Source organism: Anopheles nili, chromosome 3 (genome assembly GCF_943737925.1).
Source record: "Anopheles nili chromosome 3, idAnoNiliSN_F5_01, whole genome shotgun sequence".
Classification (NCBI taxonomy): Eukaryota; Metazoa; Arthropoda; class Insecta; order Diptera; family Culicidae; genus Anopheles; species Anopheles nili.
In genome coordinates, this window is record NC_071292.1 from 200,001 (window position 1) to 226,211 (window position 26,211).

Below are 26,211 nucleotides of genomic sequence, written 5' to 3' on the forward strand. Positions count from 1 at the left end.
TTTGACATTTGCTGCTGTTGTAGGATCTGATTAGGAATAAGATTGATAATTGTTGTTCCCGGAACTATATCTTCGTTTACAGAAACTCTATAATGGCTCTGAATGTATTGTGGGTTCGCTTTGCTTTTAGATTTCAACTCCACTCGTACTGTCGTAGTTGATGACAAAGTTGGCTGCCCTGAATCGGTGGCGCCAACAGTTAGGTACAACGTACCACCTATACCATTTGCAGCAAGTTCGCTTACATTTGCAAACAGTTGTCCTCCTGATTCGTCAATACTAAAGCCTTTGGCTGCCGCACCAATGGGAGACACGATCGAATATCGTAAACTCGCATTTGACTCGCTGTCTGCATCGGTTGCATTCACGGTGAGAATCATCATGTTCCTATTGTTGTTGCCATCGGCATTTTCTGTGCCAAAAAAAAAATGTATCGTTACATGGCAGCTATACGTATAATGTAGATCATGTGTTAGATGGAATAAATAGGGTTAGATGCAATAAATAATTTGACTAACCAGAAACGACGGCATGGTAAGTAATTTGCTGGAAGATGGGTGCATTATCATTCACATCAATCACGCGCACGGTAAGCGTTGTGCGAGCTACATGCGCCGAATCAGACGCTAATAAACGCAATTGAAACTCCTGCCTGTTCTCGTAGTCCAGTGATCGGATTAGGATGATCTTGCCGCTGTAGCGATCTATAGCGAAGTAGGTCGTTGCATCATCATCCGATACCTCAGCAAAACTGTACGTTAATGGTGGGTTTGTATCTACGTCATTGGCTGTTATGGTGGTGAGAACCGTTCCGACAGTTGTTGCTTAAAATAAATTTAAAGACATAATATAAAGAAAATAATGAGTACATAATATAAACTCTTGGATAACCCTGTAATGACCCTTATAGTGATATTAAACAAAATATGCACGCCATGCACTCACCTTCACTGACACTGATTACGGTATTTGGTGGAAAGGTTGGCTGATTATCATTAACGTCCACAATGTTGACGTTGATAGTTGCCGTTCCAGTCATTTGCGGAACGCCCTCGTCAGTGGCTATAACCTTCAGCTTATATTTATCACGAATCTCTCGATCCAGTACTATGTTGGTCTTGACGATGCCACTGAATGCCGGTTCTATGATAAACGCGTTGTCATGGTTTCCGTCCACAATGTGGTACAGGATGCGTGCATTCGCTCCTTGATCCGAGTCGAAAGCATCGATTTTCATCACAAATGCCCCCTTACTGTTGCCTTCCCACACCGATGCCGCATACTGTTGCTGTGTGAAGCGTGGTGCATTGTCATTTTCATCCTGTAACCCCACGTTTATTGACGTATACCCGTATAACAACGGAGTACCATCTGTACGGGCTACTGCTACCAACTCAATATTTTCGTTCTTCAAGCGACTAAAGCGTTCATAATCTAGATTGTGCGAGTTCCGAATTCGGACTTCTCCAGTTACTGCATCGATTGAAAACGTACCATCCTCGTTGCCCGAGCCGAAGTTATAAATGATCTTCTGGCGTCTACCATCACTACGAATGGCGTTTAGTTGCAGTACCGTCCGACCCACAGGCGTGTTTTCCGAAAGCGTTATGCGGTAAGAATTATTTTGAAACCGCAGCACAGGAAGTTCTTGCTGTATTTCTCCTACGCGTAATTCAATTAAGCCATTTGCGATTTGTGGAGGGTTGCCTTTATCTCGCGCTGTCACCTCGATGTGTAGCAGACGTCCATTTTCACTGGCTAGGCTTTGCATTGCGCTTAGTGCTCCAGTTGATGGATTAATACGAAATTTGGTATTATCTTCATTTTCACTTATACTGTATATGATCTCTCCGTTACTGCCATGGTCACTGTCAGTGGCTGAGATGTGCAAAAGGGTCTGGCCTGGCTGCACCAATGCGCCGATTTGTTCCCGAAATGGATATTTGTCGAATACTGGCTTGTTGTCGTTAACATCGGCTATAATTACCTGTACCGGAACATTTTGCCAACGTGCATTGTAGCGACCGCTGTCCATTGCAACTACCATGAAGTTATAAACATTTTTACGTTCACGATCGAAAAACCTATTATACATCGATAAACGAAAAAAACAAATCATATTATTCAATTGTTTTAAATTACAGTGCAGTGTCCTTCAACCTCTTACATAAGCCAAATAATTTAAATAAAAATTGTTTAAATTATTATGCTTGTAAAATCATGTTATATCAAAAATAAAAAGAAACTTAAGTTTCTGACATAATCTATTGTTAACGACTTACCCAGCTGTAGTAATGACTCCTGTTTTGCTATCAATGTTAAATAGCCATTCAGTAACATTAGCCAACGAGTAAACGATGCGAGCGTTAATGCCTACATCTGCATCGATTGCTTTTACGGTAAGTACCGATGATCCGATTGGAACATCTTCGTCGATAGTTGCTATATATTTCTGCAGTTCAAATTTAGGATCATTATCATTTTCATCCTCCACACGAATGGTAATGTTGCAGTGTCCCTGGTGTGTGACAGGAGATCCTCGATCTTGGGCAGTAATTTGTAGCACATATTTTGCATGTACTTCACGATCAAGCGGTCGAGCAGTGATGGCTCCCGAATGTAAATCAATACTGAACTTGTTTCCGTTATTCCCTCCTAACAGGCAAACAAAAATAGATAAAACGATGAATGTCAAATACAGGGGTTTATGAGAAGACAGATGAATCTAAGTTTATAGTCTATTTTCTATGTATATCAAGCTCGTTATATGTTCTACCCTCTCAAAACAGCTCACTAATCTTTCTGCCGTTTGGAGAAATGTTAAAAATTTATTTTTAAACTAGCAAGACAAACAAATTTGATGCATGAAGTATGTGTCTATATTTTTCTTACCCGAAATGCTGTAAGTTATTTCTCCATTTATTCCATCATCTGCGTCGGTTGCTACAACTGTGTGGATAATCGAGAGTTCGCTATTTTCGGGGATGGCTAGCGGATAACAAGAACCTTGTAAAAATTCCGGGGCATGGTCGTTTACATCACTAACGTGCACAACGAGTATAGCAACGTCAAATTGTGTCATTTCCTTGTTGGATATTGCACTCGATGAAGATTTCTTAAAACGGTTTCCTTCTGTCACGTAGATTGGAACCGTATAGAAATCCTTCATCTCGCGATCGAACATGCCACGGGTAGTGACAATACCACGAACAGGATCAACCGCAAATTGGTCATTTCCAGCTCCCTTCGGAATTTCATAAGTAAGATTGGATGTGGGACCGGAGTTTGTCTCGGAATGAGATCTTGCCGCGACACGTACTACGAAACTCCCACTAGGTACATTTTCGGTAACGTTGACATGATAAACAGATTCAACAAATCGCGGAGGATTGTTTGTCATATTTTGAATAATAACTTGCAGTGTCATCCTAGCTTGTCGTGAACGTGGCGTGCCGTGGTCGCTAGCCGATATTATGAGCTGGTATTTTCCACTGCGTGTAGTACGTTTGCTGCTTTCCAAAATAAAATTGCTGGTGAATGCTTTGGCCAATCTGATAACGCCTGTATCGGTATCGATTGCAAAGTGTTCGTCTTCATTACCGCTGACAAATGTGTACCTAATGCGGCCATTATCTCCACTGTCTGGATCAATTGCTACCACATGTGATACAATATGACCGATTTCTAATGAATCGCTAATGTACACTACACCGTTTGGTTTATGAGGGAGCACAAACTTTGGCGAATTATCGTTAACATCGGTAACCATGATTCGCGCAGTTACCGATGTAGTTAGACGCTCGGAAACATTCGACGATTGATCAGTGGCTTGCACTATTAGCAAAAACTCTTGTGTGTCCTCGTGGTCGAGGGGAGCAAGCAATGTAAGAGAGCCTGTAAGAGAATCGATGGCGAAATAGTCTTTTTGTCCCAATTGGCTATGCTTTGACAAATTATATTTGATTTCCGCGTTGGTACCAGTGTCGTTGTCTTGAACTGTGAAATTGTACACTATTGAGCCGACCACACAGTCTTCAGATACAAATACATCAATCGGATCATTAGACCAGTTTGGTGGATTATCGTTGACATCTGCAATTTCAATCTTTACAGTAATAGCAGAACTTTGTGGATTGTTGCTTGCACTTGTATCCAGGGCGCGTATCTCCATGCGATATTCACTTTGTTGCTCTCTATCGAGTTGTCGAGCTACGACAAGCTTCCCGGTGTTTCGATCGATATCGAAAGCACCCTCCATGACGTCGTTTGTCAGAGAAGTAAGAGTGTAAGTGATGTGCAAATCATTAATGTTCGAGATATGGGCGTCTGCTTCGGACTGCTCGTTGCCACTGATAGAGCCAATGATGTGCCCAACACCAACATCTTCACGTAGCTGCATTGATATTAACAGTTAATGGATAAAATTCTTCTTAATCTATACATATGGATTTCTTCGAAATTATTTGCATGATACTTACTCTGAATACCAGACTTGAGCTTGTAAACGTCGGACGATTGTCGTTTAGGTCAAGGACCTCAATGCGCAAAAGACGGACCGTTTGTTTTTGCGGTTTTCCATTGTCGGTTGCTGCTACTGCTAACCGATAAATAGTTTTCTCCTCATGATCTAGTGATATCTTTGTGCGAATTATACCGCTTATCGCATCAATAGAAAACATACTGTACCCATCAGAATCCCGCCCTTTAAGAATAGAGTAGCTGATGGAAGCATTCTGTCCGTTATCACGATCGATTGCACGCACTTTCACTACCTCTGTTCCTATAGGCTGCTCTTCACGAACACTCACCACATCTTCCTGTGGATCGACTATGTCGGGGGCGTTGTCGTTAACATCCAAAATTTGTATACGTACCGATACCCGCGAGCTACGGTAGGGTGTGCCTTGATCACGAGCCTCCACAACTAGGTCATAGTGCGCTTTGGTTTCTCGGTCAAGCGAGTCGCGGGTAGTTATATCCCCTAAAAACATGAATTTATTTATACACAAAAGTCGGTATAAATCGAATTTGAAATAATGCTACACAATATGTCAAATACCTGTGACTGGATTGATTTGAAAGCTACTATTGCTCGGAATAAGACTGTATCGCACAACAGCATTAATACCTGCATCGATATCTGACGCCAGGACGGTACCAATCATTGCTCCACGGCGCATGTTTTCTTCGATTTCAAATTCGTAAAGGCTTTTTGTGAAAATTGGACTATTATCATTGGCATCCAGAATTACTATTATAATGTTAGTTGTCGCGGTAAGTGTTGGTACACCGTTATCACTAACTATTACTGTAACGTTGTATCGTTCTTTGACTTCACGATCCAGCTTGGTTCGAAGGTAGATCCAACCACTGTTTGGAAATATACCGAAAATTTCCGACACAGGTTCATTGGGTAAGGCTGGTTGTGTTGATTTTCCAGTACGTTGATGATCTTCACCCAATATTTTATACGTTAACCTTGCATTATTGCCTGTATCTGCGTCAGTGGCACTGACTTGAAGGATCTGTGAAATGGAAAAAAAAGTTATGTAAATTCTTCTGATTATACGCACTTATTACAGTAAATCTAATTTTAACTAACCTGTGAATTACTGGGTGTTGATTCGAGAACTTCGATGAAGTACTCTTTTTTGTCGAAGATAGGAGCATTGTCATTCACATCTTGTACTTCTACTAGAATAGTTAGATTGGTGGAAAGAGAAGGAGTACCAGCGTCAGACGCAGTCACAATAAGTGTGTGACGTTGTAAGGACTCATAGTCCAGTGGTCTCGCAAGAGTCAAATGTCCACTACGGCTGTCGATGCTAAATAGCTGAACAGCAGGCACTGCACCGGCTAGTTTATAAGGTTGTCCAGCTAGCATGTACGTTATAACACCGCTCATGCCTGAATCCTTGTCTTGTGCATTTGCTTCGTACAATGGGAATCCGATTTCTACATTTTCCGGCACAGAAATGCGAACCGTACCGGATTCGAATTCAGGTGGATTATCGTTTACATCTTCAATATCGATGTTCACCTGTGTATGTCCGTATGCAGGTGGATCTCCGCTGGTGGCCTGAATATTGAGCAGCACCTGAGGCTTCGTCTCATGATCCAAAGCGTTTGCCACACGAATGTTACCCGATACAGGGTCAATGGCGAAGAATCCGTCCGGGTCACCTGAGTAAATGAAGTATCGAAGCGAGCCTCGACTTCCTACGATAGTATGAACAAATATGCAACACGTTAAATGTTTTAAACGAAGAATATTTATCGCATGTACCTGAATTACTACTAGTTGCAGATACTGTTCCTACAACTGTGTTCCGTTTGACGTCTTCCTTGACGTAGTAGGTGTAACGTGGTTTGTCGAAGATTGGTGGACGCTGTGTAGCGTCGATTACACTAATGAAGACTTCTGCGTCATACGTCGAACGTAGACCTCCACCATCACTGGCCGATATGTTCAATCGATGGTATGGCTGCGTTCTACTTGACAGCATGTTAGGACGCGTGACAAAAATTTCTCCCGTCAACCGATCCATGCGAAAGATACCGGCTTCATTTCCCGCCACTATGCGGTAGCTAATCGTACCAAAGCTGCCCGAATCGGAGTCGGTAGCTACAACCACCACGACAGGCGTAGATAGTAGCGAGTTTGTAGGCATTGACTCGCGTAATGACACGTTGTATTCACGAGGGTAGAATGTTGGCCGGTTGTCGTTGACATCGGTAAGTTGGATCTTTACCATGGCAGTCGTACTGAGGCCGCCTATTGCGAATAAATAAATTAAAAAAAAACATAAGTACAACCTTTGAAAAATTGAAGCTGATTGCATAATATATACCTCGATCGGTTGCTATGATGGGAAACTCGTAAGAATTCCGTGTTTCATAGTCCAATTCGTTGGCAATGCACACCTCCCCCGTGCTTGCTCGAATCTCAAATTCAGTGTTCTTCTTGTAGCCCTCACCGAGAGTGTAGTTCACCATTGCATTAACACCACAGTCAGGGTCGGTAGCTGATACCTGCAATTACACACCGTATCGATTTAACGATGATCGAAATGGAATAGAAGAAACGATACATTAGAATTTAAGATCATTTAAGTTCCAAAATCCCAGCTCGATCATCCCAGGTATTATATATATATATATATATATATATATATATATATATATATATATATATATATATATATATATATATATATATATAAATATATATATATATACATATATATATATATATATATATATATATATATATATATATATATATATATATATATAATGCTGAAATAGGGGAACTTCAATTACAGCAACGGTTTCAGACTTGCCAGCAGGGGAATGATTGATGGGCTGGCATTGTGAGCTAATTATTTTTTAATAACATCACTATCGCCATTATTCCCGCGTGATACATTAAAAGACTTCGCGGTCTATGAGGACGGCCATACGGACACTAGCGATCCGGTTTAATGACACGTCTTCCTTCGCGATGAACTCGCATTCTCTGATGAACGTGTGATTCCCATCGTTGTATTGCTTATAAAACTTGACAGTGACTGTCGGCTCGATACAACCTTGCCCGATAGGGCGCTGATCTCATTTCAAACATGTGCTGCTTTCATGGCTTTCCTTTTTTCGTTTGTAGTTTGAAGCACTACTTCAGACGCTCCCTTTTTCGGGACAAAAAAAAATATTTTGTTGATTGACCTAAAATGAGCCTAATGCTGTTTCTTGTTTCTTCCATCTCTCACTCATTTTTCTTATATTCGTTTTGTCAAATACTGATGCTTAAAAGATGGTAAATTGCGAATGTGTGCCTATATTTTGATCGCGCGATTCTGTTCTATCTTGAAGTGAAGATACATCAAAGTACTCCAAGCAACATCAAGCCTTTTTCTACCTTTCTACAAATAAAATCTTAGCTATATTTTTTTCTAGGGCAATTGCGCCAATATTATTGCTACCTGAACAGAACTGCATGGTGCACGATATTTTAGGTTGAATCAATTTGGATGTTAATGCGTAGAGTGGTACTCGTTGTCTGCTCTCTTGTATTATTTTGATACGAATATTTTCTTGGAGTTTTGTTGTGTTTAAATTATAGATCTTCAGATTAAACGTTTGAAAAAAAATTTAAATATCAAGAGAACAGCTATTGAACTCGGTTTCAAACCATGGAATCCACTGCATCGGAATATCATTCGGATAATGTTGGAAATAAAAACAACATGAAATATACGTAAGGCCGGAGGATATGCCAAATGAGAGACATAAAAGGAAGTTCACGAAATATAGCAGTTTTTTCGAGTATCCTGAATTTCCCGTTACCCAGGTGACAAGATTTATTTCAACTAAAGTCTTATCTACTTATTTCATTTCATAAATTTAAATTTGGGAAACTGAGCCGATCCCCATTAGAGTGCGACCGAAACTGACGTTGTTTTTAAATGTTTGTTTCTTTTTTACTTTATTTCATTAACTCTGCCCAGTTGTTACACATTCAGTAAAGATGGCACGTTGGATTTCGCGACAAAGGACTCTTGTAATTGAGCTATAGGAGAACACGAAAAATGGAAATATTCGTTCGTGAACGTGATAAAAATGTCATAAATTACATTAGCATTTATTTTTGCTTATATATAAATTTGGTTCATCATCTCAAGTACGTAAACAATCTTTTAGAGGCTAGTGGAGAAGAATCATCCAATTGATGATTCAATCGAATCGAATTCGTGTTAGCAGACATTTGAGAGAGGCTCAGACTAAATAGTATCTATGTCTGGTATCATTGTACATACTGCACAATGGTCTGGATCGAGTTTGCGCTCTATGTATTTGCAGGTTGTCTTTTCGTACATATTCGGTTTTCATCATTCTCTGCAATAAGATGAAGTAGGAAAGGTAATTGAGGGACGCCGAGTGGTTTATGAAAAAATATTTACCACGAAAGCCCTTTAAATTGAGTTCGCACAGGGCACAACGAATCAACAAAGTTGGGTCATCTATCCTATGATGATCAATAATCGCTTTATATGTATATATATATATATATATATATATATATATATATATATATATATATATATATATATATATATATATATATATATATATATATAATGTTCCCAATAAAATGTTTAATCAAAATGCTACACTGTGTCTTCAAATTGATAGTTCGATCGGCACGGTTGAGAATTTTCGGTTCTTCATCTTGCTGGATCTTGCGTGTTGCAACAACGGTCATGTTTCGTTGCACAAAAATAAGTAGCCGTATCAGAAACATACCAAAGAAAGAGTTTATGAAAAAACCACAAAACGCGCGAAATGGTCGAATTAAACGAGATAAAATTGCCGTAAAAGGAAATTCAAACCCTCCTGCTTGGGAAATTGAATATTGAATCATGTGACGGATGGATGAATGGACCTCATCGGTTCGAGTTCAAAGTGAAAAAAGATGATGGTTATGGAATCAAAGCAAAACATTGAATCAATACTCTAATTTGGAGCAAAAAAACGTACAAAACATAGATTTTAAGGGACAATTCTGGGATAAGTCCTTACGGCTCCTTTTGATGATCGGTTTGATTCTCTCTTGAATTCTCTTTGCGATTTTGCACATGACTCCTTGAAATCCGTTTTAAGGTTGCTATATATGTTTCTTCTGGAATGGATTCGATTATAATTACATTCCTTATGTATATTTTTCGAATTTATTTTCTTTTATGAAATACCTCTTTTACTACCTGTATATTTTTTATCTGTTTTTCTCTGTGGTTTAATTACAAGTTAAAAAGAAAGATACAAATGAATTGAACAAAAAGGTCATTAAAACCATTACATGTTCACTCACCGCGTAGCTCTTAAAAAATCATCAAAAAAAAATCATCGCGTTTCTTCGCGGTTGAGAATTGGCAATCTAATACACCATTACAGAGGATCCACAGACCCCCAGTTGAGATAAATGCTCCACACGAATTTCAAAAAACACTTGTGGCCTTTATGAAAAAAAAAAAACATTAAAAATGCTCTCTAATCTTTATCAGGCCAACCTTCAATCAGTAAATAACTTGCTACTTCATGAAATGAGCCTGTATCCTTGTGTGCGGCTACGCTATGGCATAAGATCACAAAAAAGCAGATCGTTTCTGCCAGGTGGAAAAATTGCTTACCTTTGATTAAGATACGCAAGGTGTTCAAACGTAGACCGAGGAAAACTCAAATGAAAATCATCCGCAAATGAGATAGCATCGCAATCATAATGTTCTTTGACTGGCGGTTGCCTTATATAAAACCCCTATCGTGACTGAGTCTCATGAGCTAGTGCCAGGAGAACCAATAAGGAAGGAAACCTGGAAAAGAAGCTCGGAGAAGCAACATCTCATCATTTGACACGATCTTTTTTGATCGAATTGGTCTTCTTTGTAATCCATAAAAAATGCCCTGTGGACAGGTCATCCGACACCAGCCGCTCTTACCTTTAGGGCCCTCTGATCATTTTCTCCCTGAGGGTAGAAGACGAAAATTACAGAAAAGAGGAGTGGAAAATTGCCTGCATATCGTTTCCACCGTAAATTTACTGCAACTCGAGATTTGAACTTCTTGATTGCTTTTTTGCATGCATTCGAACAAGGGAATGTTGATTTTTGTTGGACTGTTGCTATGTTTATTTTGACCGCAAATGATGAAATGGTATAACGAATAGTAGTTTGTGGAAAGATCCGTTCATTCTGAATTGTATCGATATTTAAAAAAAGAAAATAAAAGGGTGAAAATGTGAAAAATAAAAGCAGGACTGTGTTTCCGATTTTGGGTAATGCAATACATTCAACTATTTTTTCATCATTTGGATCTGCTTGAAGATAAAAGCAAGATCTGGGGTATGCCTTAAACTTTGGTGCTATACCGATGTTTTTCAGTTTTTTCGAATCCACATTTGAAATCGTCGTTGGGTACGAATGGAACCAGCAACGATAAAATTGAAATTAAATGTTTTCGTATTGGTAAAATTTTAACGAAATTAGTATCTGGTGATATGCCAGGTTCTCACAGTGAAGTGGATAGTAAACCAATAATAAGTTGAATTTGTTATTTCGTTGCAATAAGTACGCAATTAATGTTACATTGTCACCTTTAAAGCTATTCTTTGCAAGTGAAGTAATGTTTAATATTCAAAATAAAGTAGACTATGAATTTTTTTCGTTTTTTTATTTTATATATTTTTAAAATTCATCTTTGCTATTGACAATTTTACACAACCTAATGGGGTTATTCACACAGTTCTTACATTATCTTGCGTTTTTTTCAATGCTCTCTTCTAGGAAATCTTGGCAGGGACCGTGATGCCAAACACGTAAATCGATCGATTCAAAAGCCTTCTCCTCAACTTTACAGTCTAGAAGACACTGGTTGGCGTACGTAATGAAATCGGTACCACAAACCGGATCGTAAATCCGAGGACAAGCACAAATCCCATGTGTAGATCGTCTGGCGTATGCGGTTTGATGGAGTAGAAGGATTACACCGATTATCAGAACCAAGGATAGAGTCCCTAGCCGCATTTTATATGCCTTTTAACTGTTTTGCTATGTTTGTACTTTTTAAATTATGAAAGCTTTGTTATAACAATTTATCAACTGAAAACTGGTAAAGAATCACTTAGTTGTTTGTGGCAAGCATTGCACAAAGCTATGATTCAATGTGAAGTGTTTCTGGTAATGATATACCAAATATTCTTCACGACACATTCGTTATCAAAAGATATAGAAAAAAGCAAAATTGTTAAGTTGGTTTAAGTGCCTTAAGCCCTTTTCTGCGACGTAAAAGTTTAACGAACACAAATAAAGATATGACCTGCCAAAGATAACATCGAGTACAAGTTAGAATAAAAATTGTAGTCAAGTTGAAGTGAAGTAGTTCCTATCGTTTTTCAAAAAACGCGTTATCACATGATGACGTGTAACGAGGATGGAAAAAAACTTCAAAATCTTGCCTAATTGCAGCTGATATGAAAAGTACTGATATACGACAAATGTGAGAAATGATAAGATAGTTTCATTTATAGATTTGTTATTTATTTACTTGTTCCACTGTTGTATAAAAATACTAAAATTTATTCCATGTTTTTCAACCATGTCCACCGAGCTTCTTGGATCTTGGATCTTGGATTCAATTTAATGGAATATTTTCGGTTTACTGTTTTTAAAATTGTAAGAGACGCTACCACACTAGGATCAATTTTAGCATCGGAAAATGCCTTAACAATAAAGAGAAACACAAACCGGAATATGAATGCATAGAAAATGTATTTTTATCATTTTTTTATAACAATGTGTTTCCTTGCAAATGTTGCGATGCACCGCAACAAACTAGAGATCTTCGTTACAGCTACCATCTTTTACCTTGTGCAGTCCAATGGAGCGGCCAGTTGGCGTATTGACGGCACATGTTAACACACATTCGTTCGAATAGGTCTCGTTGTTGCTTGCACATACTGGCCGATAAAGAAGGTGACATGCACATGTCGCCATTTCTGAATAAATATCCGCCTCGGCTGGACTAGGTTGCACAACGAAAATAGCAATAAATGCTGATGCAATTAGAAGGAAAGTCTGCATCTTTGGTTTTAGTATAGTTTTCAATATCAGCAGTCTCAGTGGGGTGTGCCCAGTTATGATGATAGGAACAGTATGAACTACGCCAAAATGAGTGGGATACGTATTACGAGTGCTCAACCTTATCTGGAAGTTTGGTATCAGTTGTACTGGTTTCGAATTGATTATGATAAGATAATAGAGTTGCATTCCAACAGTGCTGCCTGATGTGTTGTTTATCGAAAAACACAGGCTAAAGAAGATGTTAATTTGTGTGAGAAAAAAAAATCAAATGCAATTGCAAATGGTTTTTATTTAACAATTTGGTTAAGTTAATCATGAGATTAAAAGGTTGTCAAAAAAATTTAATTCACATCCCATTTGTTTGTTGTTGATAAGCCGATACGTTTATTACATCATACATAGCGCTTAGATCGGTACGATACCATATTGTTTAGATTATTGGTTTAATGTTTATGTAAGCTAAGTTCAATTTTCAAAATAAAATCTTTGGTTTTTAAGTACTCCAATCATAGAATTGTTGCTTCTCGAAGTGCACGGTTGTATCCGGTGTATTTCACTGCAAGGCATATGACTCTAGATAGTCGAGCCTATAAAGAAATGGCCAACCTTTGAATATATTAGAAGTGTCTCTGTAGAATTCAAATATAGAAGGCTACATCACATTTCGCAAAGTGAAGAAGAAGAAGAAGAAGAAGTACTCCAATCTAATGTATTTAAACTAGCTCGGTTATATACTGACATGCTTAATTGTAGCTGAATATATCGCTACACGTCGAAACTTTAATGAATGTATCTGTATTAGAATATATCCCCATGGAATCAATCGTGCCAAAATGTCAACAAATTGCATTAATTACAACCACTCCTCCCACAATTTATCATAAGTTGTTCGTTCAATTCTGAAAAAAAATAATATTTCATGAGCATGGGCCAAAGAAAGTATAGACACACTTTATATCATGATGTAAATAAGAAAAGCTATAACAGAAGTTGTACAAAAAAAACTATTCTGTTGCATACATTTTGCAAATGCCCCTGCCACTTGCATATTAGATTAATTTTCTGTCGTAAGGACTACGCCATGTATAAGCTACCATTATCAGCACTAACATCATTGGCGCCACGCCATGTTGTCGAAGAGGAACGAACAAAACATAAGCTCTGAAGCAGTTTGTCCAGGTTCGTTGAAAATATTGAACAAATGATACATATATTTCCATCGTAAAAGCAGGGTTTAGTCAAAACATGAAAGAGTGAGTGAATAAACAAGAGCATAACATAGAAATGCAAAGAAAACTAAAGAAAAGAACCAAAAAAACACTTAACTCAAAAACCTATGGTGAAAAGAGAGAAAACGTGGGGGCACGTTGGAATTATCAACAAGCATTGCATGTGTATTCAGTGTCCTGCTTTGAGTAGAAAAAGAGAGAAAAGCTATCAATGGGAAACTGTTGCCGGTGAACCTGCCGCCATTGCAATCAGTTGCGATCCTCACCGGTTGCACCAATTGAAGTGCGAGTGCAACACAACGTGCAGTAGCAACATCAAACTCGCTGTACTTATATACTGTTGGAATGATCTTTCCCTTTTTTGATTTTTCTTGCTCGGACTTGCCCTTTGAGGAAGGTTTTACGGCAATGCCGCTGTGATACCTCCCCAACTGGACAAAAGATCCGTGAGTCTATTAAGACTGCAAGAGTGATCACTAAGAAATACGTGTATGATGTATGGGTGTGTGTAACTATGAGTAACAAAAACAGGAAAAAGAATGAAAGGTAATGAGAGAGTAAGAGAAAAATGTGAGAGATAAAGAAAGAGAGGGAAATAGTTGAAGTTGGAGATAGAGGTTCATGAAGAGAAGAAAAAGTTAAAATAAAAGTGCAAAATAATTCTTCATCATTATAAACTTTTAATACCATGCTTTATTGGATGGATAATCGATAAAGACAAAAAGGAATTGGTGCGTAAGAAGGAGAATGGAAGAATAGGACCAAACCCTGTCTTAAAATCGATATATGGCGGTTATGAACGGCATATGATATTTCTGAAAGATGTGATACTCTTTAAAGCAAACTCAGACAACAAGTGGTAGGAACAAGAATTAATTTTATGATAACATGTAATGAATTTATCCTGGTGGAAAAAGGGAACAATCGGCATACTTGTGCCTTTAGTATGTCCCATTGGCAAAGCTTCATATCAATTTTTACTAAAGAAAGAGAATGGGCATCATTGCATGAGTAGGTTGAACGAGGATAATGTTCTTATAGATTAGAAATTTGCATCATGCATAACAAACTCGGTCAATGTGTAATTTTGTGCGGCTCACATTAGTTATTTTAGTCGATCATAGCATTTGATTATAAAAATAAATCACAGTAGAAATTGTAAAAAAATATTCAAACGTATGATTAGCGCGTTGGGGCATGGATAGCTGAGCATTGGTTTTTTTTATTTTGACTTTTTGAAATATTGAAAGTATTGCAGAAATGAAAGATAAACGTAGTGTATTTGTTAAGTATAACGACTGTAATAAATTTTTTTTTTCATATTGTTTTACAGATGGTACAGGTGTAAGCAATCTTACTACTCAGTTACAGCAAACATGTTTAACGTAACTTCATTTTATGAACATTATCAGAAGTGATTGTTCGACATATGGGATAGTTACTAATATAATGCTTGTTTTACATAAATCTTTTAATCCTTACAACAAAATGATCATTGTTGCTTATTGATGTTCATGAAAATGTGACAATTAAATCCACATTTTTCTGAGAACGAATACTAAGTGTACTATTTTCTGCTTCTTTCATAGCCATCGATTTCAATCATCACGTTGACAAAATTCCCTTTATGTACAATCTGTTGCTCACAAGAACATGTGGTAGAGTTCGCTACTTTTTGATGGTCGTGATTAAGCTCCTACATCAAAATTATTTTCCAGTAAATCTATAATCAGTCTTCTTCATTATTTTAATTTTTTTATATAAATCTTTGACCTGGGAGCTATTGTAACTATTTATTATTAAAGTTGTGTTATTGTTATTTATTTAAGCAAAAACCTCGCCATATTTAGATTAAAGTTGTGTTATACAGTTATAAACAGTTTTTCAGTGTGTGTTGTTTGTTTAATTGTATGTCTAACAAAATATGGACTGGTCTGACCGTTCCTTCATTATTAAAAAAGAGTTTGTTTTTTTTTTTCATTTATTTTATTGAAAGATTATTATTATTGCTACTTTCTTTCCTTTAAATTCCTTTATGCATTTCTTTTAAATCATTTTTAAGGAGACGTGGCAGGCTGGGATGAATTTTCTAAGTAGAAATTGCAGATAAGAAACAACAACGTTCGTAAAGATAACAATAAAGAAAGTTTTTAACTCACAAGAGAGAATTGCGAATCTGCCTAAGCCAGAGAATGTGATTCAGACATAGGAAAAATAACTAACTTTAAAACCCAGACGTTTGCCGGTCAACGTATCGTTTCTAAAGTATTGGGGTACATAAATTTGCTTCAATGTTGTTAAGGATACTGACTAGTAAATTTTCCAAGTCTCATCTTTTTAATTGCTGAAGGATGAGAATTAAGATCAATAATCATAAGTTTGGGAAGGGTCATGGTCTCGAATCCCGGTATCCGTTAAAACATCGTGTTCGCTTCGGTACGTTTTAAACTACGAGTGCTGCATTGCTGTAATCTCGTGCTTTTATCGATATCAATTAACAGAGAGAAGGAAACAATTTTGCTAATACTGTCAAAACTGCACACCATTATTGAAGAACAAGATCTGTAAAATTAACTGAGCGTTAAGTAATATTTTTTGCAGATTGTTCTCGGATGGGATTATTATGACGCCAAGTATTAAAGCCAGTATGTATACATTTCTGCCCGTCTTTTCTGTAACAAGACATGCTTATCTATTGATGAAAACAGGAATGAGAGTATATTAGTGTTTGATAAATTTCTTTTGGAATTTATATCAATATCTTAAACAACATTTTTCTGGTGATGTATTTACAAAATAAATTTTATACATTATAAACGCAAGATCAACCCTAAAAATTTTCGGTAAGTTAATATATTATATGAGGATTCTGATCGTATATAAGTTTTTAGTTAAGAATTAGTAATATACAGTATTAACGAAAATTCATAAGTTCATTCGATCAGATATGCGTAAAGATGAAAGATATTTGGTAATTGACGAGAATTAAAGTTTGATAGTTGATTTACGGTTCCAAATTTGTTACCAGCTTTAGCCATATGCAATATTTGAAACGATAAAATAAATCTCGTTATAAAAATAAATTAGTTTGATTGGTGGATCACACTGGGCTTCTCACTTTTCTTCTAGTAGTAGTAGATTTTTCTAGTAAGATCTCTTCAAGTAGATATTTTCTTCAAGTTTCGCGTTGTTTCGATCGATATGCAATTTAGTGCAGACGGCTTCTGTTATTTATAATATAATAAATTAATTAACATAGACGGCATTATTTTTCTCTTTCTAATAGCTTTATAAACTGTTCATTCGAAATTAGCTTAGTGTGTCCCATTCCGAATTAAAAATTTCGTGTTAAAACCAAATGATCAAAATTTCTACATTACATTTGTAAATAAAACAACTATTTTGTCCTGGCATCATTTGTAAGTAGGCGTAGAGCTGACGTGTTTCAAGTGACTATTTCAGATGAGTGTAGTGAAAATCGAAGATGACCACATATGGCCCATCTTCCGTTGAAGGCATGGTCTGGATCGTCTGATAAAACAGTACATACAAAAAGTAGAAAGAAAGTTAACGACAGCACAAGAGAAAGACATTCAAATCGTTTAAAAAACGAAAAGAAAATAACAGACCACAAAGAAATCAGAGTAGTTGTTGGTGCGAAGAAGAACTTTAGAAAAACAGCACAATCAACTTGATGGGGAGACCCCGTGAAAAAGCGGTCCGATTTGGAAATAGCCCTGAGGCTGGAGCTTCCGAATCCACTGGGTACCAAACACTGGGGTTTATCTTCGGCATCGGTTGCTTGGACATGAGATTGCGATCGTATCCCACTGACCATGGCTTACTTCGCCTATAGCCGGTCCCACACCAGTGGGAATAGTATTTTGAAATCAGTCAAGACGAAATCGGACGTCGCTGCTCGGTTTACAAAGGTTGTTATTCACATTCATATCATTTGCGCTGTAGCATTGTGTACAGCGCTCTGGCATTCGTGTTTTCTTCAATGCTTCAAAATGCTTTCCTAAAAAAGGACATAAAACATTCCTTCGTTTATGTCTATGGCCATGGGAAACGCGACTGTTCAAGCCGGTAGTTGGGAGACTAATATGTATTGCTCGTCAACGGAAGTCGGTCATTTTATTTGATTTTTTGATTGCGTCTTTGTTTGATCTTTTATATTTTTGAAAAGTGACGGGATGACTGTATGGCTCGACACAGAAAGTTGCTAATTTGTAATGAGCACTGGTTTACTCTCATTATTTTTTTGAAAATGGATACTGAAATACTGCGATACAAATCGATAATGAGCTAAGCGGTGAACTTTAAAGCCCTATTGCAGGATAAAATAAATTTCGAAAACATCGATTTTCATATGATAATATGATAGTTTTTTTTTAAATTGTTTATGAGTAATGGTATGAATAGAATTCCATTCCTGACACGGGACAAGTGTATTGAATATATTGTTTTTTGTTTCATACTCTACACAAATTCACTTATCAATCTAATGTTGCGGTTGCGGTTCTCTAATCAATGTATTTTATTAAAACATCTAACCAATTCAGTTAGTTAGAAGTTCTTCAAACCATATCCAAGAGCTTTACCCACGATCGTGGGGGCGCAAATAGAAATGGGGACAGTATTGAAGCACAAATAGCTTGAGATGGTACCTCAAAATACAAACAGTACACTGCATTTAAATAATAAAGCAAAAATATTGCATCAAATAAGCTAGACCCTATGCTACTTCAAAAATTGAGAACTGTAGAGGAATACGTACACGAAATGGAATATGGAAAAAGGATGCTTAATGTACGTTGAAAAGACAAATGTTGCTTTTATTCCAAGTTTTTCACCAATATTAGATGATTATTAAAACGTATTAATATGGTATACTATTACCAATGATCATTTACTCAATTTTTCGACGTCCGACTGTTTCCGTGAAGTAGACTGTTTTTCTTGCTTTGTTACAAAAATTGTACTCAATTTCGAAGTGTGCTTACCACATACTGGCTAGCACTATTGTGATGCTTTCAGATTCTGCGCTGACAGATCTGAAAAGCACAAGAGTATGCAAATTCTTCCTTTCTGCGATAGTTTTTGATGACAAAAGCAAATAAATTATCGTCATCATTACCAGAGTCGGCATGCTGATGATACGAGTTTCGGGAATGTAAACGAAGATCTTTTCAGGAAGCAGAAACACAGGAAACGCAGCAGACTTTTCAATGGGAATATTGGATTGTATCGTCCGGAAGGTTTTTCGTTTGCATTGTCCACAAACTTGACGAGCCAACGATTTCATTGGCTGCTGGAACGTCGATGGTTGCTGTGGCTATTATCTATTTCGTCTAATCTCTTTCAAGTCGTATTTTTTAAAGCAGTATATAATAAAAATAACTTTTGGATGTCCTTTCGTTGGGCTTGATAAATCGCAATTCCCAGTCGTATCGCGCAAAACGCTGCGTCAGTTCCTACGTTTTCTTGAATTTATTTCTGAATTATAATTTACTTTTATTTAAAAAAAAAATGGCCGATCTGTCTGAAATCTGCACAGGAAAACACTAGTTGGATTTGTAAAAATGTTAACACTATGTTTTGTTCCTTTTCACTGAACATATCTTTAGAAGGGGTTTATTTAAGATGATGGTAAGATGAAGGAAAAATAGAAATGCATGAACTCAAATTATTTTTAAATTGGAAATCTCCTTGGGGTTACCGCTTTTAATGGTTCTTGGGGAAATCTCACTTTTAGTTGATCTCATGCTCAGAAATCACGCTACCAACGCTAGTTTGTAGGGGATTTGTGCAAAGATTAGCTCTGGCTAATTTACATGGAGACGTTACTGATAGTTTTGGTTTATTTCATGTCTTTACATAGCTTTTGATAGAATCATCGTTCGATTGCAAAAAAAAATTTCAAATGTTGAAAATGATGAATTGATGATTATTAAAATATAGTTCAGATACATCCAAAGTAGTTCCTGAGTGTGTTTTCGATCTCGTTATACGGGTTCTCGGGTTTCTGAACGCTCTTTTGGCACAGAGACTGATGCATAATAGTTAACTGAAATTCTTAATCTAATCATCGACGCTGGGTCGTTTCTTTAAGATAAAGGGTACTTTTAGACTTCTACTTCATCACATATTGCTCTTCGTTAAGACAGCTAACTTATAAAAGGACACCATCAAAGGTAAATTAAAGTACATTTTATTGAAACAGAAATCATTCTTGAATCCAATGTGGAGTTTTAGGCTATTGGAAGGGTTACAAAATTGAGACCGTCGGAATAGAAAATTAAGTGAGCTATGGTTAACTGTCCTATTTTGGAAAAGCATGCAAAAAAATTGAATTGTACTCGCGTACTAGCTACGGGTCTTGTAACGACATAGCCTATTACTTTGGATAATAGGCTCATATCTGAACTATACTTTTAAAGACGCCTACCATTTCAGATGTGAGGTCCTTCAGTTCGGTTAACAAACTAAATTTTCTTTTCACGTGCACTCATATCAACTAGTGCGACGTATAAATACATGCCGGTGTTGCTAGTTGCTGCCAATTTTCACCTTTTGAAATCGGGGTTTCGTAAAAGGTATGATAATCGCAACCGGCCACAATTGAAAGACGCAAACAAATAAGAAAAACAGTGGACCCGATCGAAGCTACTCCAGCCACGTTCTGCTGGTTGCTACACCACTCCCGGCACCACACCCGGAAATATAAATGCTTGTTCTGTTTCTCTTGCGCTCGCCGTTGTTCTGAAAAATTTTCGCTGTTCCGATCCAGTTTACGGGTTGACGAAAAGGAAAAGTCAAGCATCATTAGCTTGAACAGTTTTACTGCCAATCATCGCATCTCCGAGTGCATGTATTTTCCATACATTTTTTTGTATACCCATGCGTTCTTTGCTCCATTTTCATCGAGCTTTTTCTTTGTGTTCGTATCCTATCACGATTCGTTTGTGCGCGGGTTTTGTCGAAAAAAAACGAAACAATCGCGTTTCCACTCGATCAGTGAGCGTGGAGACATCAATCGAAACGAAACGAAACAAAAAGATGAAAGGACGGAATAAAGCAGAAATCAGAACTAAAACTCGACCAATGCGATTTTGCTTCTCGGTCACAAAGCATGCATTGGTAAATCAGGAAAGGAACAGAAAATTGTTCTCAGAATAAAAACATACAAAACTAAATAAATTGCTGTGCCGTTCTCGAAACAGAGTCCTTGATCTCTGCTTCCCATTCCTGCGTTCAACCGAAATGACCAGGCGATCAAAAACCATCCTCCAACCCAAAAGAGTTTTGGTGACATTCGTCCAGGAAACAGCATTTCGACAGCGTTGACAAAAAAAGAAAAAAATGGAGAGTGGCAGACGTAAGGTGTGACTGTTCATCGAGAGTATGCAATCACGTGATGGCATTTGCAGGGGCACAAATTTCTCATCGCACCTTTTCGACCTACTCGCCAGTCCATGTAGGATTTTCCACTTACTTTAAACATTGAGGATATACTAATAAATGATTTCAAATAAAACTTACAAACGAATAGGTTCAACATGGCAGTTGCTAGATCATTGAAAATTGAGAAATAAAAGACACTCGAATATTTTTCCTATCGCATATTGAACGGATTTATAATAATATGTAGCGCACGAAATCTAAAATTGAGATAGGAGGTAGGAGGTATAAAGCGTTGTGTAAGTTATATAATTTTGCAAATTGTATATGCTTACTGTTTCTTATTGAATAGGTTTTACTGTTTCTTATGGAATCGTTTGAGCGTGAAAGGAAAAGTTTTACTTTGCTGAAACGCCGGCGGGAAAAGGTATATTCGTAAAAACTCGCGCAATCTTTCCATGACCAATACAAATAGAAAGCCAGCTTAATCATTTGTACTAGTCATCATCGCTAGCAACCCAGAAGCAGGGCTGCTCCGTCCTTACTGAACTGCAGTAGCCAAACTTCTTGCTTTCCTCTCATTTGCTTACTTCTTTAAGCAATGTATGTGCATCAGCATGAAACGAATCCATGAAACAAAACGAGAAATGTGAACAACAATTCAAAAACTGGCAGCAGAAGATGGCGAAAAAAGAACGACCCATTGAAGTAGGATACGGAGGTTACAGGACGAAGTGGAGAATGTGTCCGCGCGAAGGAGAGTGCGAGTGAAGAGCCCTAAGATGTGAGAACGAGAAAGAAAGCGTCGGTGGCCGTAGCAGACAAGGTATGTATGCAGCATGGAACGCGGGCTAAAAGAAATGCTAAAAAAGCAGCGTGCTACACGTTGGCTTGGGGTTTTGTTATAAAAGGTAATTTTTTCTGTAGCTGGGGTTTCGGAATCCTCCGGTATGTGAGGTGGCACAGCACAGCCCATCACTGGATCGATGGTCTCTTCGAGTATCTTTTCTCCGATATCCGTTCCTCCCTTGAACGCTCTTCTTGAACGTTCTGGGCGAAGGGTTGCCACATGCCAACGCACGTGAGAAGGGTGTTCGCGGGAGTATTTATGTGTATATACGGGAGAGAAAGAAGCAAACAAGTTACGGGAGAATGAGAGCGAAATAGTATAATGGAAGGGCCCATTAAAAGGCTCTTTAGCTGCACACCACTACTGAAGCATTGATGAAGTTCGTTTGATACAGCAAGTCTACGGTTCAAAGACGCAGTGGAAGAGGTCAATCCTTTTTCCACTTGTGGGTAGTTGCCGTAAAAGTGGTTTTAACAAGGGATGGAAACGAGAATGAGGTGGGAAAGGGTATGATACCAATTCCGCTGGTGGTCACGAGAGTAGAATTTTTCCTGGTGCTGGACCGTGTAAGCCAAGTGTGAAGGGAATGTTTGAAGAGCGGACTACGTGAGCGAATAACTGCGCCTTAGGAGGGATGGAAAAACAAGTTTCTCTCTGCCCAATAGCGATATTTTCTCGTCTTGAAAATGTAGTTTTGCACAATGAAAAGTAAAGTTGATTAAAGTTAACTGGCAAAAATAATGCTACGAAGAAGGTTTGGATCTTTCCAGGTAGATTTATATATATATATATATATATATATATATATATATATATATATATATATATATATATATATATATATATATATATATATATATATATATATATATATATATATATATATATATACCGCAATCGCTTGCGGTACTTGTGACTGCGAATCACTTGTACAAGACCAAGATGATCGTGTTAATTTTATCGCACGATTGTGTGCAATGAGCTATCAAATATGCGCGGTAAGAACCAATTTATCTTTCCCGATCTGATCAATCGAAACTGAGCAGATGAAGGCTACCGTGCAGCAAGAGCGGAGTGCGTTATATTGCCCTTAGGCGGTGCGACATCGTCGCCGGACACGTATATACCATTTCGGTGAGGAACATGATGTTGATCATTTTTTCTAATATTTGTGTAGAACGAGAGAAAATCTAAACCTCAAACGCTCGAAACGTACAGCTTGAAGTTAGCTGAACGAGGGTGAATTTGCAACCATGAACACGATTTTACGTTTGGGTGGCAACATGAATCCAATTATTATCATTTTGACCCCATGTGCAAGAGTGTTTGGGGAGATACATAAAAACGTGTGTGCTTTTGGCGCATTCGTGCAGCACTTTCGTGAATTTTAGCACTTATTACATTAAATACTTCTTTACAAGAACCGTCGACATTGACTTGGATGTGTTTGGCTTTAGGGTATGATTGAGAATTCCACACTTCGATAGAATGCACCTGTTAAATAAGTTAATCGATGGTTTTACTTCCTATTGTAAGGACCTACCTTGAGAATGCAACGCCCCTTGGTTTCGTTCTCGGAAACGGATACGTTGTAGAAGCTTTGGTCGAAAATCGGCTCATTGTCATTGACGTCGTGAATAGTGACGAGCACGGTTCCTGTGGAGGAAAGCGCTGGCCGACCATTATCCTGCGCTATTACAATCAGCTGTGGCACCGGATCGGTCTCACAATCGATGTGCGCTCGAGTGGTGATGAGTCCGGAGTGCATGTCAATTTGGAACCAGTGTGAGTGGGTATCGGGTGTATCGAGCAGTGAGTAAATGATGGCCGAATTATTGCCTTCGTCTCGATCGATTGCCGTCACTTGAATTACGGACGTCCCTGGGTCAGCTACTTCCATAACGTTGGCGTGGTACACCTCTTTCTCGAACTCGGGCGCATTGTCGTTGATGTCGGTCACGGTGAGGAAGATATCCTTCGCGGCATGCAATGGAGGATTTCCGGTATCGGTAGCGATAACACTGAGAGTGTAATTAGGCTTAGCCTCGCGATCCAAAGGTAGTGAAACAATGACCAGGTAGATGATGTTATCGCGAGTTGTCAACCCGAAGTGACCCTCCCCGCCGGACAGTGTTACGTTGACGTTGGAATACTCGGCACGTGAATCTGGATCATTGACAGAAATGCGCGCTACAAATTCCCCGGGAAGAGCAGATTCAGAAATCTTTGGCGTCGCATCGTCACTGAGGAAGATGACGTTGATAATCGGTTGGTTGTCATTGACGTCTGTCACACGAATTGAGACAAACGCGGTTGTCTCCAGCGGCTGCATACCGCGATCTTTAGCTACTACTACCAGTTCGTGCAACTCACGCGTCTCAAAATCAAGTGGCTTATTGACGGATATAAGGCCGGTGATCAAATCGATGCGAAACATCTGCTCTTTGTCGCTCTGCCTCCGGTTAATCGCGTACTCCACCATGCCGTTCTCGCCTGCATCCTGATCGGTGGCGAAGACCTGCAGCACTGTTGTACCAAGCGTCGCGTTCTCAGGGACGGTCGCAAAGTATCGACTTTGGTTAAAGATCGGTTGATTATCGTTTACGTCCTGGATAGTAATGTTGACCGTCATTTGCCCGCGGAGTGGCGGACTGCCACCATCGAGCGCCTCCACCACTAGGCTGTAGGCCGGTGTCGTCTCGCGATCGAGAAATCCGTTTATTTGGAGGTCCAGGTAAAGGACCCCATCTCGCTCACGGTGTGACGAGAGTCGAAACGCATTGTTCACGTTTCCCGATACGATACCGTACCGTTGGGTGTTGTAACGCCCGAGGTCTGCGTCTCGCGCTGGGTTTAGTGTACGTTTTACGTCACGGGGGGTGTTTTCAGGGAACTCTATACTCATAAGCGCTGTTGGAAATGTAGGGGCGTTATCATTTTCATCCAGCACGCGTAGTACTACGCGCACGTTCTCCCCGCTTAACGGGATAGCTACCAACGAATAGGTTGACCGGTTCTCTCGATCCAACACCACCTTCGTTCGGATCTCGCCTGTTGTATGATCGATCGCCAGGTCCGTGTCGACCGCACTGCCTGGCACTGGGACAATCAGATACGGTGGCCCACTGTCACCACCGTTCTCGTTCAGGAACTCCCCAATGAATCCGATCTGGTGCCCGATCGGCACACCTTCCGCTACTTCTAGTTCTCGCACGTGTTCAGCCACGGCCATTCGCATAAACATACCAGGCCCTCCTCCCCCTCCACTATCCCCGCTGAATGCACATATCATAAGTAAAAGCCACAGTAGCGACATCTTTCTGTGCCGATTACTGCAACTATTATAACCGTGTCTACTCTTATGTTCCGCCATCTCCCACCACTAAGCCTAGTTGTTTTGAGATTGAATAGCGAGTATGTATAAATATATATATATATATATGAGTACCTCGTGCCGTTGGTAATTTGCTTAGTTTGGACTACTGCTTTTGTAGAGCCCTGTAACAAGTGCAGTTGGATATACATCCGACTTCTGCTGGGGACAGCCGTCGTGGTTGAAATTCGTATTATAGATCATTACCAAAACTTGTGCTGTATATCTTATTTATAACACTGGGAAATGGTTTTGTTGATTCACTGCTCGTACAGAAAGATTTTCCACCACTGGAGAAAAAAAAAACAGGAAAATTGATTAATGCATATTATAAACAGTTTTAATAAAAAAAACTCTTAACAATAATTATTTCATAAAAAGCAAATTATTCATAAAAATTCATAAGAATTATTCATAAACAGCAAGTAAAAAGTTTTGAAAATAAATACAAATAATACTTAATTTCGCAACGAATGTTAATCAATATTGATATCAATATCAATATATACGAATATATATATATATATATATATATATATATATATATATATATATATATATATATATATATATATATATATATATATATATATATATATATATATATATATATATATATATATATATATATATGTATATATATATACATACATATATGTATATATATACATACATACACATATATATATCTATATATATATACATACACATATATATATCTATATA

The 26,211-nt window shown here is 38.2% G+C and overlaps 1 protein-coding gene across 1 annotated transcript in view; it reads right to left on the reverse strand.

Moving 5' to 3' along the window:
• LOC128727516 (protein dachsous) overlaps positions 1-25,485 on the reverse strand; it is a 28,174-nt gene extending 2,689 nt beyond the window's left edge. Inside the window, exons 1-11 of the mRNA XM_053821434.1 lie at positions 23,656-25,485; positions 6,852-7,032; positions 6,287-6,775; positions 5,603-6,219; positions 5,060-5,525; positions 4,479-4,981; positions 2,893-4,393; positions 2,283-2,655; positions 946-2,084; positions 519-824; positions 1-412 (exon numbers count right to left, since the gene is read on the reverse strand). The exon at positions 1-412 is cut by the window's left edge and continues 2,689 nt beyond it. Coding sequence (XP_053677409.1) covers positions 1-412; positions 519-824; positions 946-2,084; positions 2,283-2,655; positions 2,893-4,393; positions 4,479-4,981; positions 5,060-5,525; positions 5,603-6,219; positions 6,287-6,775; positions 6,852-7,032; positions 23,656-25,485 — 7,817 coding nt within the window. The remainder of the gene's footprint in view (positions 413-518; positions 825-945; positions 2,085-2,282; positions 2,656-2,892; positions 4,394-4,478; positions 4,982-5,059; positions 5,526-5,602; positions 6,220-6,286; positions 6,776-6,851; positions 7,033-23,655) is intronic.
• Positions 25,486-26,211: the final 726 nt, after the last annotated feature.